General features: G+C 43.3%; 1 protein-coding gene across 4 annotated transcripts in view; it reads right to left on the bottom strand.

Annotated features, from left to right (window-relative positions):
- The window catches only part of LAMA5 (laminin subunit alpha 5), a 145,956-nt gene that overhangs the window by 76,697 nt on the left and 51,902 nt on the right, over window positions 1-17,357 (bottom strand). For all 4 annotated transcript variants that reach the window (XM_056547604.1, XM_056547605.1, XM_056547607.1 and 1 more), the window contains 7 exons: window positions 11,003-11,120; window positions 5,349-5,467; window positions 5,089-5,259; window positions 4,487-4,584; window positions 2,307-2,422; window positions 743-861; window positions 552-642 (listed from right to left, as the gene is read on the bottom strand). In XM_056547604.1, the coding sequence (XP_056403579.1) occupies window positions 552-642; window positions 743-861; window positions 2,307-2,422; window positions 4,487-4,584; window positions 5,089-5,259; window positions 5,349-5,467; window positions 11,003-11,120 (832 nt within the window). The remainder of the gene's footprint in view (window positions 1-551; window positions 643-742; window positions 862-2,306; window positions 2,423-4,486; window positions 4,585-5,088; window positions 5,260-5,348; window positions 5,468-11,002; window positions 11,121-17,357) is intronic.

The following is a 17,357-nucleotide window of genomic DNA, read 5'->3' on the forward strand; positions in this document are numbered from 1 at the left end:
CGCTGCTGGGGACCCCGGGGATCGCTGCTGTAGCACCCCGCTATCATTACTGCGCAGAGCGAGATCGCTCTGCATGTAATGACGGGCAATACAGGGGCCGGAGCATCGTTAAGTCACGGCTCCGCCCCTCGTGATGTCATGGCCCGCCCCCGTCAATACGAGTCTATGGGAAGGGGGCGAGGCGGTCGTCACGCCCCCTGCCATTGACTTGCATTAAGGGTACGGGCCGTGATGTCATGAGGGGCGGAGCCGTGGCGTCACGTTGCTCCGGCCCCTGTATCGCCCGTCATTACGCACAGAGCGAACTCGCTCTGTGCAGTAATGATAGCGGGGTGCCGCAGCGGCTATCCCCGGGGTCGCCAGCAGCGTGACCGCGGCGATCTAACATCTTATCCCCTATCCTTTGGATAGGGGATAAGATGCCAGGGGCGGAGTACCCCTTTAAGTGAATTGAGCACTACACTAACTGACGGCAGCACACAGATGTAGTCCTTGAGAGCAGGGCCAGGTGTCTCTTGTTTCACATGCAGATCTAGGCCAGTTGTACTTACTTTGACAAGTGTGTGGTGAGTGGGTAGGATGATCTGGTGATTTGTAGTATCCTGGACGGCAGCGCTCACAATTGACACCATCGGTATTGTGCTAAACAATTTAACAACGGGAAAGTATCTCATATAACCATGATGCAAGGATTATTACAGTACAGTGATGACATATACAGATAACACATCATCAGACCTACCTGACAGTCCAAGCAGACACCTCCACCTATGTACTGGCCCTGCCGGTTCATGCTTGCCCGGACTCTCTCAACCTCTGGATCATAGTAGCAGTCGTAGGCATGTCCATTACAATTACAGGCTGCAAGGTAAGAAACACTTTGACTAAACAATAAGTCTCACAAATCTTACAAAACTGACCGCAAACCTATCCTTAGAAATTATGGTCAACTTTTTTAAAGTGTATGGCTCTTTTTTTCGCCTTAAAATACTGTGGACCAAAATACTGCACTTGAACACAGCTTCAAAAGGTATCTCCTATTGCTGTCAGTGAATGGAAATGCTTGTTGGTTTAAAGCATGCTTAAGGCTGTAAAACTACCCTAAAAAATGTGCTATGGCAGGCTTGAGCAACATTTTTTAAATGGGCACTGTCACCAACTTTTATTTTTGATATGTTGTAGTACGTATGTAATACAACATATCTCTAATATAGTTTAAAAAAATTTTTTTTTTATTAACACAGTGTATTTTATGTTTGAAAACCGGCCACTAGGGGTCTCCCTCCTAGTGGCCGGCTGCAGCCTGGCATGACGTCACACCTGAATTCAGATCGATGCAGGCCGGGCATCGGTCCTAATTCATTCATCCTGCGCATCAGACAGGCGGGAGCGAGCGCTAAGAACAGAAGAAGCGCGCATTGGCTCCCCTGCTCCCTGGCCTCGCACACCGGCCCCGCCTCCTGGCATCCTGTTGCTGCTGTCCTGCACTTACTTTTCACGCCGGCCCCGTCACTGCACTGTCCTGGTATGTCTGGGGGACGGAGGAGGAGCGGGTTGCGCGGCGGGGGGGTTCGGGTAGCGGGGTTTAGGGGGGGGGGCGTCCGGGCGGGGTTCGGGTTGTGCCACGGCCATGTATTGTTTTTAACACAGGGTGCCTCAAGTTTTTTCCCCACTACAACTCCCAGCATGCCCTGACAGCCAATAGATGTCAGGGCTAGCTGGGAGTTGTAGTGGTGAAACAGCTGGAGGCACCCTGTATATATGAACTAAGGGCGGAAGTGTCGGCCCCAGCAGGCATCAGTGACGTTGCGCCTGCTGGGGAAGTCTACCTGGTAGTGAGCACACTACCAGGCAGACAAAACTGCATTTTTTATATAGTAAAAAAAAAAAAATGTAAAGGCAGGGAGGGGGTTAGAGATAGATGGGAAATAGGCAGGGACAGAGAGGGAAAAGGGAGGTGGGAGCTAACCTTTAATGGTTTTCCAATCTCTGAATGTAAACAAGTATTATTCCATTCCAGCCAGTAGGGGTTTGAACCAAGGAAGTGAACAGAGACATTAACTGACATTTGGCTTGCTGGAATTATTTGAGCAGGTCTGAACTAAACTCTGACATCTATAGGAGCTGCTAAAAAGTCCAAGTACACAGTATTTAAAAACAGATGTTGTCCAATTCAAAGACAGACCATAAAAAAACCTGTGTGATCGCCTCAGGAGACAGCTTTATCCACATAACTTATTATTCTTGGAAGACCTCCTCAGAAAACACTGATGGGGGATGAAGTGAGGAGGTCAGTTAGCACTTACGTTCACATTCATTGGGACTATCCATAGTTGCCGGTTTCCAAGGAAGCTGGTGGTAGCCAGGACAGCAGGTGTCACATGAGGGTCCGCAAGTATTATGCTGACAAGAACAATAAAGCCTTCGAAGAGAAAAAGAGAAAAGTGTTAAAGAAGAACATAAAGCTCTTCTTGTGAAAGTTTAGGGAATAATATACCATTAGCCACCAAGGAGCATCGAACTCTGAAAATAGATAGAAAATAACTTGAACATAGCATGAAGAATAAGAAAGGTTAAGAGAAGATTGTGCAGAATAAAGTCATTGCAAGAGGAAGGAGAAGGTCAGGCACATTGATGGAGAAAGAGGAAGATCATTGGAGAGGAGCAGGGCAAGGTGAAGGTCACTGGAAGGGAAAAAGACCAAGTTGAAGGTCACTGAAGGGGAAAGGGCAAAGTGAAGGTCACTGAAGGGGAAAGGGCAAAGTGAAGGTCACTGAAGGGGAAAGGGCAAGGTGAAGGTCACTGAAGGGGAAAAGGCAAAGTGAAGGTCTCAGAAGGGAAAAAGAGCAAGGTGAAGGTCACTGAAGGGGAAAGGGCAACGTGAAGGTCACTGGAAGGGAAAAAGAGCAAGGTGAAGGTCACTGAAGGGGGAAAGGGCAAAGTGAATGCATCAGAAGGGAAAAAGAGCAAGGTGAAGGTCACTGAAGGGGAAAGGGCAAAGTGAAGGTCACTGAAGAGGAAAAGGAGCAAGGTGAAGGTCTCAGAAGATGAAGGGCACATGAAGGTCGCAGAAGGGAAGGAGGGATGGACAAAGGTAACTGAAGGTAGAACAAGGACACAGTACAAAAGTCTCTGGAGAGTAGGAGCAGGAAGATAAAGATCACTGGTACAGAAGAATTGCAAGGAGGTTTTTCAACAATAAACTGCAAGACAAATTTTTTTGGTGAATATGAACACCAAGGAGACTTCTAGATAAAGAAAAAAATGCCAAGGGATTTTTAGGATAACAAGGAAGGGCAAAGACATTTCAGGTTTATGAGGGAGAGGAATATTTTTTTTGCAAAGAGAAAGGACAAGGAGATCTCTGAGTGAAGAAGAATGGCAAACTGCTTGTTAAGTGAAGAAGTAGAGAACATAAACTGCAAGGACAAGGACATTTCTGGGTGAAGAGGAAGGGCGAGAACAGTCTTGGATAAAGAGGAAGGGCACAAATGTTTGAATAGGTAAGAAGGGCATGGATATTTGGGGTATAGCTGAAAAGCAAGAACATTTGTAGGAGAACATACAGAGCCAACACCTTGCTGAATGAAGGAGAATGTACATGACAGGATCATACCGGGTTAGAGAAAGGAGCAAAGGCCAAGAAAAAGGCAAGTTAATTTACTATAGGGTGAAGTAGGTACTGATGGTAGAGATTGCCCAGGGTAAAGCTAATAAACATTTATTCATTTTTTTTTTTTTTTTTTTAAAGAATGCAATACAGTTGCAACAAGTTATTTTTACAAGCACACATCATAAACATCGGCCTTGCAGCTGAAAAGTACAGTACACATCCATCAGGTAACATCTGTCAATGCAATAAATTACTGGTACCGGCCCCTGTACCTCCCAAGAGGTTCGCAACTCCCCCAGCAAAAATAAGAGACCGACTAAACCTCACTGTATTCAACCTGTCATAAAAATCATACAATGGCTGGTAGGGGCATATGTGATCCTCGAAGGTAAAAACAGGGCCTCTGATCAGAAGCCGTCTGGAATTGTTGGATCATGTCAAGAAAGCTGCTAGAGGCAAGAAGATGTTGCTGACAAGAGGGGCAGATACAGATAACCCCAGTGCATCAGCTCAGCCTCAGCTGTCAGGGAGAACATAACTCAATGAACCTTCAGCTGGCAATGTAGATATAGATCCATAAAGCAGCCGACAACATAAGCACAAAATGCTAAATTTAGAGGAACCCGCTAAAAATGTTGGTTCTGGGGCCATCACCAAGTCATGGTGAATCTTGTATGTACAAATCCAGCCCATGGATTCTGATCTCAGGAAATCTGCTTGCTAGTATCAGTATAGTTTACATACACATATAGCACATGATACAGGCAGGGCATGCTTATATAGATCCTGGAGGCATTATGGCCATATTGGCTGCTTCATGGATGTGAATGTGCACACAATCCATGCCCCTGCAGCTTTTTTATACATCTTTACCTGTAAGGGTTTGCAGGATCCTTGGCATTGCAAACTTCAGCATGCCCATTGCAGACACAGCGTCCTCCGATGCTGATATCTTTGATGCTGTAAAAGTACTGTAAAAAATAAATGTTTTTTTAACTTTTTGCCTCTTTGTGGTCATCATATTGCACAAGCATTGTAACATCTATACGTGCCTGAACTTTAGGATTGCACTTTGCATTGTCACATAAGGCAAATTCTGGTGCAAGTATGGACATTCTGCCTGTTTTTGGTTACACTGATAATATGGTTAAGCCTATGGCTCTTAAGGGGATTGATTAATTTTGAATTTTTAATAGGTTAACAAGTACAGATTTTCCAAAGCAGAGAACTCCTTTAAGACGACATCGAAAAGCTTATAGGAACTGATGCATAAAGTTATCTGCTCTCTACAAATATATGGTATAACAAAGCCCTATAAGGACTTTAAGAGTCATTCACACCACTGTTAATACAGTCACCGGATCCGGGGTAAGGGAGCGCCTGGTTTTTACATTCCCCCAGCTGGATCCGATGACTGTATTAACAAATATCCATGAATGTGGCCCTATTGCCCATTTCTCAGACTTGTTACTCACCCTTCTGGTTACAGTGGGATCCCCCTGTGCTATGCCCATTAGGTGCCCCAGTAGAGTGTTAGTCCTTAAGAACCTGAACCGAATGTTGGTTGCTTTGGTGAAGTTTCTGAGTAGAGGGGAGTAGGAGAAGTTCATGGCTCCTGGACGCTTGGTCACCAAGGGAACTACAATCTAGAACCAGAAGAATAGAAAAGACAATAAGAAATAGACAACAAACTTGGTGGTTAAAAGCTAAAGGCGAGATCAGTAAAGGCACTTACCTCTCCGTTCTCCAATGGCACAATTCGGGAATACTCTGTGGCGCATATAACGTCATCGTCTTTGGTGATCCGCTGGAGAGTCTGTGCTCCAAAACGCTCAATGCAGTCCCTTTTGGAAGCTAGGTAATAGAAGCAAATGTTGCAAATTAATACATGGTGCAATTCAACATTTCCTCTTCCCAAGTGTCTACCAGGAGTCTCCACCAGTGCTGAAGCCCTTTTGGCACATAAGACACAGTACTATAAATGGTGTGCATTGGTGCCCAAGAAGAACCAAAGGGATGATGACAGGCAAACACAGAAAGACTAACTATGTCGTGTTTCCTCTGCATATGGCAGTCATTGCGAAAGGGACCAGAAGGGACCTGTCATTACAAGGGTAATTGCTCTTCTCAAAACCAGCATGTTAACAGCTCTCAGTGGACATCACGGGGCTAAGGCAGGAAGAGAATCCACCGCCTTATATCCGGAACATTACAGGAGACTGCATTAACCATCTGTTAAAGGGATATTATGAATGGATGACTCCACAGCTGGAGACGTAAAATAATAGCATAAATAATAATCTACAGCAGAGATATGTGATGATCTTACATAGAGGACAATGTAGAGTTCTTCCCAGCAGCACAGAATTTTTCAGGAGAGGAATGTGCTAATCCAAGGGCAAGGTGGAAGAATGAGCAGAGAAATTGAGAAAAGTGAATGTTTGCCCATTACATGGAATGGAATGAGCAGTCACCCAGAAGCACAGAGTATTTCAGGAAAGGATTATGCTGATCTTGTTGGAGGCAGTGACCTGTCAACAGTAATAACAGGGCTACAGTGCATTTATATGAGCCATGTACTAGAGAATGTCACTCACACAGTGGGATGAGTAGTAGTTTTCTCAGCAGTACTGAGTATGCCAGTTGAGGACGTTGTTAATGGCAATGACTTTTCCATTGAGGACAGGGCAGCAGTGTAAAGATATAGTAACATAGTAACATAGTTCATAAGGTTGAAAAAAGTCCATCAAGTTCTACATATAACCCTAATGAGCCCCTATTGAGTTGAGTTGATCCAGAGGAAGGCAAAAAACCCTCATACTAGAGGTAAAAATTCCTTCCAGACTCCAAATATGGCATCAGAATAAATCCCTGGATCAACGTTCTGTCCCTATAAATCTAGTATACATAATCAGCAATGTTATTATTCTCCCTAAATCCATCCAGACCCTTTTTGAATTATTTTACAGAGTTCACCATGACCTCTTCAGGCAGAGAATTCCACAGTCTCACTGCTCTTAAAGTAAAGAATCCCGTCCTCCTATCCCGTCCTCCTATCCCGACCTCCTATCCCGACCTCCTATCCCGTCCTCCTATCCCGTCCTCCTATCCCGTCCTCCTATCCCGACCTCCTATCCTGACCTCCTATCCCGTCCTCATATCTCGACCTCCTATCCCGACCTCCTATCCCATCCTCATATCCCGTTCTCCTATCTCGACCTCCTATCCCAACCTCCTATCCCGACCTCCTATCCCGACCCGTAATATGTGTACTAGGTATTGAAATATCTCCAGCGGTACGGAAGTTATGTAGGAACATACATTTCCCATTGATTTGCATGGGACTTTAAACAAAAAACCCGACCCTCACAAATGGGGGTAGTTAAGGGTTAAATTAACTATTCTATATTTTAAGTGGACATATAAGTAACATGTGACCAAGTATTATCGAAATATCTCCAGCCGTTTGGAAGTTATGCAGTGACATATATTTCCCATAGATTTGTATAGGACTTTAAACATAAACCCTACCCCTGGCAAATGGGGGTGAGTAAGGGTTAAATCACCTATCCTATGTTTGTTGTTGACATATAAGTAACATGTGTGCCAATTTTCATGTTAATATCTTTAGCCGTTTGGAAGGTTTTGTGAAACATACATACACACACACACGTTGAGTTTTATATATATAGATATACTAGCTGAGTAGCCGGCGTTGCCCGGTTTTTCCTTCCTAATCCTTGTTGGGGAGAAAATAAACAAAGGAGGAAGCTTTTGACTTCATATCCCGTCCTCATATATTGTTATCATATCCCGACCTCCTATCCCGTCATCATATCCCGACCTCCTATCCCGACCTTCTATCCCGTCCTCCTATCCCGTCCTCCTATCCCGTCCTCATATCTCGACCTCCTTTCCCATCCTCCTATCTCGACCTCCTTTCCCGTCCTCCTATCTCGATCTCCTTTCCCGTCCTCCTATCCTGTTCTTCTGTCCCGTCCTCCTGTCCCGTCCTCCTATCCCGTCCTCCTATCCCGTCCTCCTATCCCGTCCTCCTATCCCGTCCTCCTATCCCGACCTCCTATCCCGTCCTGATATCTCGACCTCCTATCCCGTCCTCCTATCTCGACCTACTATCCCGACCTCCTATCCCGTCCTCCTATCTCGACCTCCTATCCAGTGCTCCTATCTCGTCCTATCTCGACCTCCTATCTCGACCTCCTATCCAGTCCTCCTATCCCGTCCTCCTATCCCGACCTCCTATGTTGACCTCCTATCCCGACCCGTAATATGTGTACCAGTTATTGGAATATCTCCAGCCGTTCTGAAGTTATGTGGGAACATACATTTCCCATTGATTTGCATGGGACTTTAAACAAAAACCCCAACCCTCACAAATGGGGGTAGTTAAGGGTTAAATCAACTATCCTATATTTTAAGTGGACATATAAGTAACATGTGACCAAGTATTATCGAAATATCTCCAGCCGTTTGGAAGTTATGCAGTAACATATATTTCCCATTGACTTGTATGGGACTTTAAACATAAACCCCGCCCCTGGCAAATGGGGGTGAGTAAGGGTTAAATCAACTATCCTATGTTTGTTGCTGACATATAAGTAACATGTGTGCCAAGTTTCATGTTAATATCTTTAGCCGTTTGGACGTGATGCTGGAACATACACACATAAACACGTACACACATACATACATACATACACATACATACATTCACATACATACATACATACATACACACATACATACACACAAATACATACACATACATACATACATACATACATACACACACATTGAGTTTTATATATATAGATAGTGAGTGGAATGAGTAAGGTTTCCTCCCAGAAGCACAGTGTATTTCAGGAGAGAAGTGTATTGATCTTGTGAGATTCAATGACCATTTTATTAATTTACAGCGTGAGATGTGACTGCACATGACAGGTCCAGTGTCTATAAGGTTAGTAACAGACACAAGTCGGAAGTTACAGACTAAGGCCTCATTCATAATTCCGTGTAAAAATATGGATCAAATATGAATGTGTAATACCATTTTCTTTCTTATATTTTTATTTTCCAATTTTGGTTCCATATTGGATCAGTTTTTGTTCTTTATTTTATTATACATTTTCTGTTATTCATCTGTATTTGTTTTGATGTTTTTTTTTTGTTTTTGTTTAATGATTAACAATTTTTTTTTTGCTGTGATGGTGATGTTGCTGATATAAGTAAAAAAAAAAAAAAAAAAAATATGACAACTATGCAAAAACAAAACATTAAATTTGAACCATTAAATTCTAAGGGGCTTAAAACTGTTTTAATATGGATCTGTTGGAACCCGCTTGTGATGAGGATAGTGCATACAAGGCTGTAAATGACAAGGACCGTATCATGATTTGAGGAATGGAATCGAGACCAGTGGGAGGTCACAGATGGAAAGTAACATAGCAAAAGGATTATAGCCCACAGCAGCACAGAGTATTTCAGGGGTGTAGTATGTTGATCTTTTGGGAGGTAATGACTTGCCTAATCATGAGGAGGATGGAGCTGCATGTGACAGAGATAGTATTAGGAAGTCAGGAGGGGTATGGAAACCAAGATTGAGAGTTAGGCTGCGTTCACATCATGATTTCTCCATCCGACTTGAGTAAACGATTTTTTATAACTTAAAATCGTATATAAAGTCGGATCCATTGACCTCCATTAAAAAACCGGATCCATTACACACATCTGATTTGATCCGCATCCGATTTCACACGATTTTTGTTCGGGTCTGAAATCAGGGTTGACCACGATTTCAGACCTGAACAAAAATCGTGTGAAATCGGATGCGGATCAAATCGTATGTGTGAAATGGATCCGATTTTTTAATGGAGGTCAATGGATCCAACTTCATATACAATTTTAAGTTATAAAAATCGTGTACTCAGGTCGGATGGAGAAATTGGAGAAATCGTGATGTGAATGCAGCCTAACATAGCAGATGGATCATAGCTCACAGCAGTACAGAGCATTTAAGGACTTAGAGTGCCCTTAAAGGGGTTATCCAGGAAAAAAATTTTTTTTATATATCAACTGGCTCCAGAAGGTTAAACAGATTTGTAAATTACTTCTATTAAAAAATCTCAATCCTTTCAGTACTTATGAACTTCTGAAGTTGAGTTGTTCTTTTCTGTCTAAGTGCTCTCTGATGACACGTGTCTCGGGAACCGCCCAGTTTAGAAAAGGTTTGCTCTGGGGATTTGCTTCTAAACTGGGCGGTTCCCGAGACACGAGTCATCAGAGAGCACTTGGACACAAAAGAACAATTCAACTTCAGAAGCTCATAAGTACTGAAAGGATGAAGATTTTTTAATAGAAGTAATTTACAAATCTGTTTAACTTTATGGAGCCAGTTGATATATATATATATATATATATATATATATATATATATATATTTATATAAAGTTTTTTCCTGGATAACCCCTTTAATAAGGATCAAAGGGTCATAGAAAAGGGGGAATAGAGACAAAAGCTTGATCCACAGCAGCACAGAGTCAAGCACAGAGTCAAGAGAGAAGTGATGACATGGCTATATATATAAAAGGGGCAATGTCATATTCTGTGGGGTAGTACCGAGGAAAGTGGGGAGAGGTTTCAACCCGAGAAGTTAAATATAAAGTATAAACTATTCTATGAGAAGCGATGAAGGGTCGGGAGATATGGGCCTGAACACCCAAGGGATTTGCGCTCTGAAGTTAAAATTCCTGGCTAGAAATGATGCTCAGTAGAGATCTCCTCATCTTCTTCCAATTAGCGGTCTCCAAATTGCGTTCTCAGAGCTAAATATAACCCGGGAGTAAGATGTGAAAACACTGAGAGATACAGATTGTTCAGGACCAGGACTGCGCTATGTGGAGGAACACCGCAGGTCACCGGGTGGGGGTCATATACTTTCAATTGACATTTATAGATCTCTGGCAGCAAACAGTCTCTTTGTCCTTAATTTAAGCTATAACCCTGGCTGCTACTTGCCACCACTAGGGGAGCTCAGGAGCTGAGGGCATACTGTCTAGAGCAGTGGTCTTCAACCTGCGGACCTCCAGATGTTGCAAAACTACAACTCCCAGCATGCCCGGACAGCCAACGGCTGTCCGGGCATGCAGGGAGTTGTAGTTTTGCAACATCTGGAGGTCCGCAGGTTGAAGACCACTGGTCTAGAGGAAGTATGGAGTGCAGCCATTACTGGAGGCTGTCCGGGCATGCTAGGAGTTGTAGCAACAGCTGGAGACCCACAGATTGGTCTGGTCTGTACATTAACCTGAACATAACAGTGGCAGCTCCCTAGACATAGGTACCAGAGTAAACATTCACTTAAAACAGACTTACATGCAAAATACTGCCAGGGATGGTAAGTGGCACCGAAATCTGTAGATCGCTCCAATACCCATAGGTCAGGTCGGGGAGAGTTTGCAAATTTGATCCAGACATAAGCCACGTGAAAAACCTGAAAGAGAACAAATCCGTAAGTTTGGTTGTGATGACGATATCATCATTCCCTCATTCAACTTGACGTCTGTCACTACCTGTCTAACGCCTACACAATACTACCTAAAAAACTACACCTGTCCCATCCTATTAACTGGATTTTAAAATAATGTTAAAAATAACCCAAAAAATGATATCTCACGCATCAGTTTGCTGACAGAAATCACTAAGGGAATGTTCAGGCTGAGTATTTTAGACAGGGTCCACAATGTGGATTTCGACACACCTTCCGCATGAGACATCCGCAACACAACACAGTATTAGCCTAGATTTCCTAAAATTGACTAATACTCTTAGGCAGTGTAACCAGACAGTCTAAGAATATTGTTGATGTATTTCTTGCATTTTATGCCATTTTGCGGGTACTCCGGTGGAAAAACAATTTTTTTTTTCTTTTTTAAATCAACTGGTGCCAGAAAGTTAAACATATTTGTAAATTACTTCTATTAAAAAATCTTAATCCTTCCTGTATTTATTAGCTGCTGAATACTACAGAGGAAATTCTTTTCTTTTTGGAATGCTCTCTGATGACATCACGAGCACAGTGCTCTTTGCTGACATCATTATAATAATAATTCTTTATTTATTGTTGTCCTTAGTGGGATTTGAACCCAAGGCAGCAGTGCTAACCACTAAGCCACCATGCTGCCCTTAGCATACATCTGCTATGCACAGTTGCTAAAATGGACAGAGATGTCAGCAGAGAGCACTTTGGTCGTGATGTCATCAGTGTTCCAAAAAGAAAGGAATTTCCTCTGTAGCTTTTAGCATCTAATAAGTACTGGAAGGATTAAGATTTTTTAATAGAAGTAATTTACAAATATGTTTAACTTTCTGGCACCAGTTGATTTAAAAAAGAAAAAAAAAAATGTTTTTCCACCGGAGTACCCCTTTAAAGGGAATTATAAAATCCATGGGACATTCTGGCTGCATTCATATCTTGTTTTCACTCTCTAGCAGCCGAATCAGGCAGGATAATTTCAAAACTGCCTCCTGCTGTATCCTTGCTGGATCCATGCCATACCAAATTCATTTCCATGGGCCAACATCTCTGGTTTTTAAACCAGACTGAAAAGAGCAGCAGACCGCAGAAAATAAGCCAACTGGAGTCACTACCTGACTCAGGTTGGCTCATGGATATTAATGCGGTACGGCAAAGGTTGGACTTGAGGTGGTTTTGAAGTTTCTTTGCCGGATTGTGAAAACGAGATGTTAATGCCCCCTTTAGAAAAATAAATAAATTAATAAAAAAGAAAAAAAAAGTAAGAATTCCAGTGCAGCAGCCTCCCATTGTTTTCAACAGGATTCTACAGCACTGCACACATTCTCGTTTCGGACTCCTGTTCATCCTTTTGGCAGGATTCTGCCCAGAACTGCATTGCAGACACTGGGGACAGCGCAATTCATTCCAGCGGAACCTGATGTGCACGGAATCTGTAGTGTACATGGGCCCTAAGACATGCAAGTAGGAAGCTAGGAAAAACAGATATGCTAGTGCAGGACCTGAGGGAGCACAGCATGACACAGAGATCCAAAAAACAACCAAAAAGGCGAATCCACCCCTCACCTCGACAAATCCAGAATTTTTGTCAAACAACACAAACAACGTGCGCCAGCAGAACTTGCCGGTGCTAGAACCACTCCGAAATGTGCTGTCTACACAGCCGGCAATGCATTTATGAGCAGATTTCGCAGAAAAAAAACTCTCGGTGGAGGCCGGAATTTGAATTTCCCTGCCAGTAGTTTCTGGTGCGGAAATTCTGCCGGAGCAGAAAAATCCCATTGAAATCTCTTCTGCGACAGAAATCCCGAGCTGAATTTTTCTGCCGGATTCCGCTTAGAAATTCCGCTGTGTGAACAAGATCTAAGGTTGGCATCACACACACAAATTTCCCGAAGCAACATTTTTACCTATGTTTTTTTTTTTTTTTTGCAGAAAAAAATGCAGTGATTAGATGTGACTAGGATAATATTAAATAATCCACACTATTTTGTTGCCCTTTTCTTTGTTTATGCTGGATTTTGGGGGCCAGATTTATTTATTTTTTAAAGCGCAGCAAGGTCTTGAATTTGCACTTTTTGATATATTTGATTTCATTGTTTGATTCCTGCTATACAAAAAAAAAAAAAACAGCATGTGTAAGGCTATGTTCACACGGCAGAAATTCTGCATACATTTGTGAATTTCGCGGTCGCATTAATTTGGACGGAATTCCACATCTGAGGAATCTATGCGGAATTTGTGTGAAATTCTACATGAGGTGGATTTTATGAAGGAGGCCTTAAAAAATCACTGCCTTTGTTGCCCATGGCAACCCATCACAGCTTGCGGCGACAAAGACAGTTCTTCTTGACAATATAATTTCGTTTTGGACTCCCCTGCCATAGAAATGATAGGGGAGGTTTATCAAAACCAGTAAAGGAAAAGTGGAGTACTTGCCCAGCCTTTTTTTAAATATAAAATCTAACCGGTTTCTATGAGCAACTTAATAAATCTTCCCCATTCTTTTTCTCCAATCTTCTTTCTATCCTTTGGAGATAAGCAGCCCAGAGCGTTCTAGCTCACAGTATCAATGGAATATCCATTTCACCAAGTCCAAGTAAAGAGTGGAGGGGGCGCGGGGTCCATTTGGTTGATTGCCTAAGGGCAGCAAATAGCTCACAGGTTCACATAAGTATTTACCCACATTTCTTTTTCATTGGCTTTATCCGAACTGATCGGATAACTGAAGCATAAACATCAGATCCTCAATGCGCTTTCCTTGACTGAATGAACACATTAAGGAACCAATTTGCATTCCGTAAAAATGGAACGGTCAAAGGATCCACTTTTTTTTAGGAAAAAAGGAGGGGAAAAAAAGGTAGGAGGGGGGGGGGGCAAAAATGTAAATGACAACTCGTGTGAACCCAGGGTAGAAATTAAAGGGGAACTGTTCATTTTGGTGAGCACTAAACGCTATACAAGTTTGTCATTCAGGGGTGTAACAATAGGGGGTACGTAGGCGGCAGCTGCAAAAAGGCCCTGGAGCCAGAGGAGGACCCAAAAATCCATTGTCATATAAGACAACCCTAGTATTTTAACATAGATTAGTTGTAGTGCCCAGATTTTACACTGGGGCCCAGAAGCTTCAAGTTAACTCTGTTCTCAAATCAGGATTGGGCCAATGCTAAATAGTTAATACAAAAAATTTTGATTCCCCCCAAAAATAACAATAATAATAATAATAATAAAGGAGAATTACGGGATTGAAAAATGTATCCCCTATCCTAAGGATAGGGGATAAGTTTCAGATTGCGGGGGGTCCGACCACTGGGGCCCCCGCGATCTCCCATACGGGGCCCCGGCTCTCTGGTTAGAGAGGGCGTGTTGACCACCGCACGAAGCAGAAGCCGACACGCCCCCTCCATACACTGCTATGGGAGAGCCGGAAATTGCCGAAGGCAGCGCTTCGGGTCTCCCATAGCGGTAAATGGAGGGCGCGTGTCAGCCGCCCCCTCGTGGGGTGGTCAACACGCGCTCTCTATGCAGAGAGCCGGGGCCCCATACGGGAGATCGTGGGGGGCCCCAGCGGTCGGACCCCCCGCGATCTGAAACTTATCCCCTATCCTTAGGATAGGGGATAAAATTTTCAATCCCGTAGTTCTCCTTTAAGCCTTCTTTTTTGCAAATCTTGTACACCATGTGCTCTGGGAGAGTGATACTGTTTTTTTTTTTGCCTATTGTAAGCTCAGCTCCGTATAACAATCCCTTGTAATGTGCGGGCCGTGCTTCCATCATCGCTGAGGTAATTAAATACACTCACAGTGGAGGAGTTATCCCATACACAGACATAAGCCAACTTTCCACTACCCCATCCATCAACTTGCCAAGACAAAGCAGCCCAGGGAGACGTTGGCCTCATCTGACACTGGGCTGCACTGGGCACATGGCACAGGTAGATAGAAGGGCACAGAGGATGACGGGCAGCCCTGGATATTGGGATAGTTATCCTGTGATCAGGGGATCCTTCCTTAGAGGGCATTAACAAAAGGCCTCCATTGTGGATCAAAAAAGATCTATTGGGTCTACTGGGACCAACTTAATGCCTCATTTCACCATTTTCCCATCAAAATGTCAATCAAGGGGCAAAAAGAAGAGAGGACCACTGCCCTGGACTGGGTACACATCTCCTAATTGAGTCTGAAGGGTTAATTAAGTGATCTCTCTTTGCCCAACTGATTTGCCGACATTATTGATAAGGGGCGGCATTTATTTGTATAATGCTGGGTTTACTTATTTGCCCTCACGCTATTTTAGAAAGTGCATCTGTCCCGGTACTGGAGACGGTCCCATACCTTTGGTTGTAAATCCCCATGCTGATAGGGCTCTCCTGGTGGGATAGTCCCTAGTCGCCTCCTAGTGTTCTTAAAATTGTATACTTTTAATAAATGATAATGTAGTGTAAGTAATGTACAGGACTTTAGGTATGTGATCGATGATATTTGTGTTGTATTGGAGGTTAAGGACCTTCGGGTCATGTGACTAGGTCACGTGTTATAACCAGAATCCTTTGTACTAGGACTGACAGGTTTGGGGAACCAATAAGCTTTGAGCCTGCCCCTTCAGATATAAGAGCGCTGTATCCAATTATCACTCTCTTTCCTCTGGGATATGACAGCGAGCAGAGCTCTGTGTAATTCTACAAGCAAACTAGGCCTGAAGCCTATCAATTTCAGCCGCATACTAAACCGTGAGTTTATCCAACTCCATCCTAAAATCCTACGTGACTACTGAACCTAAAACATAACCCTAAATTCAGTGGAACAGCGTAAAGCAAGGATTCAAAGCTTATTCCCTACAAGGTCCCAGCCAACCTATGAGGAGCCTAAATTCTGGTCCTCTTGTAAAGACTGTTGTTAATTGCATCCTGCATAAAATCTGCAGTAAAGTTATTTCAAGTTCAATACAATTCCAGCTGTGGACAATTCTTTATTCCTCCCTATCGTTCCTGGGACGGGTGGCAGTAGGACATATATATACATTGAGGAAACCCGCACCCTGGCGTCACGACAATCAAGGGTTAATCCTATTCCCAGCAACAATACCCTGCAACACCCCTGTTCACCCCTCATCCCTAAGTCACCACACATCAATATAAAGGGACCAATAAGATGCCTGAAATGGCTTCTATTCTTGGAGACATTGCAAAGGTTGTCAGCCATGTTGTCCTCCACATCAATTTCAATGTCTGTTGGTTATTATGGAAACACACAGACAGCCATGTCCTTTCCCACTAACACACATCCAACCAGAATTCCTGACCACAAGGAACTAGAAGGGGGATTTTCTGGAATAATTTGGATATTTTCGTACATAGAAACGTAAATATTTGGATATCGCTCAGGTCGACTTTCACAGAGACCGTGCACATTCCTTGCCAGGGCACAAGGGAGTTAAAAAAAAATGGGGGAAAATAACCCCGCTCTATTTCTAGACCATCATTATAGAGAACAGTCTCTATGTAAGAAGCCATAAAAGGAGAGATCCTCCAGACGAGAAGCATCCTTAAGAAATCTGCTTTTACAGCTGTAAATACTGATCACTGACTACAGGTTTACAAAATGTGGGAGAACTACATGTCCCAGCATACTGTAATGTGTCACAAAGCATGTGGGAATTTTCGCTTATGTGAGGCCATTGAGGCCCAGCAGTATGGTGATATGTCTGACTGGTTTCAACTGGTTTGTTTGGGTCGTATAAGCTATTTTAGGGTGCATTCACACGCTATTACTAGCAGCGGGTTGCCCGCTGCGTGTTACGCTACCATTGATTTGAATGGGTCCTCAGACAGTCCGCAATAGTGTCAGGTTTGCGGACTGTCCACGGACCCATTTAAATCAATGGTAGTGTAACACGCAGCGGGTTTGCCGCAGCGGGAAACTAGCTGTTAGCTATTAGCATGCTAACTGGACTGAAAATCATGGTCTGCTGTGTTGTCTGGCCCAGTTTAACATATATGACTCAAACTGAGGCCATAGAAAAAATGTCACTTGCTGCATTCCGTGACAGTATACGTTGGCATACCATTCTTGGCGGGATGCCACTGGATACCTGTGACAGAGAATCAAATGCAGCATGAACCAAACCTTACACACTTCAACTGCCTTGAGCTGAAAAGCGATAATTTTTAACAGGAACTTGCAAACTTTGCAGTGG

The sequence above is a fragment of the Hyla sarda genome, chromosome 12 (assembly GCF_029499605.1).
Source record: "Hyla sarda isolate aHylSar1 chromosome 12, aHylSar1.hap1, whole genome shotgun sequence".
Lineage (NCBI taxonomy): Eukaryota > Metazoa > Chordata > Amphibia > Anura > Hylidae > Hyla > Hyla sarda.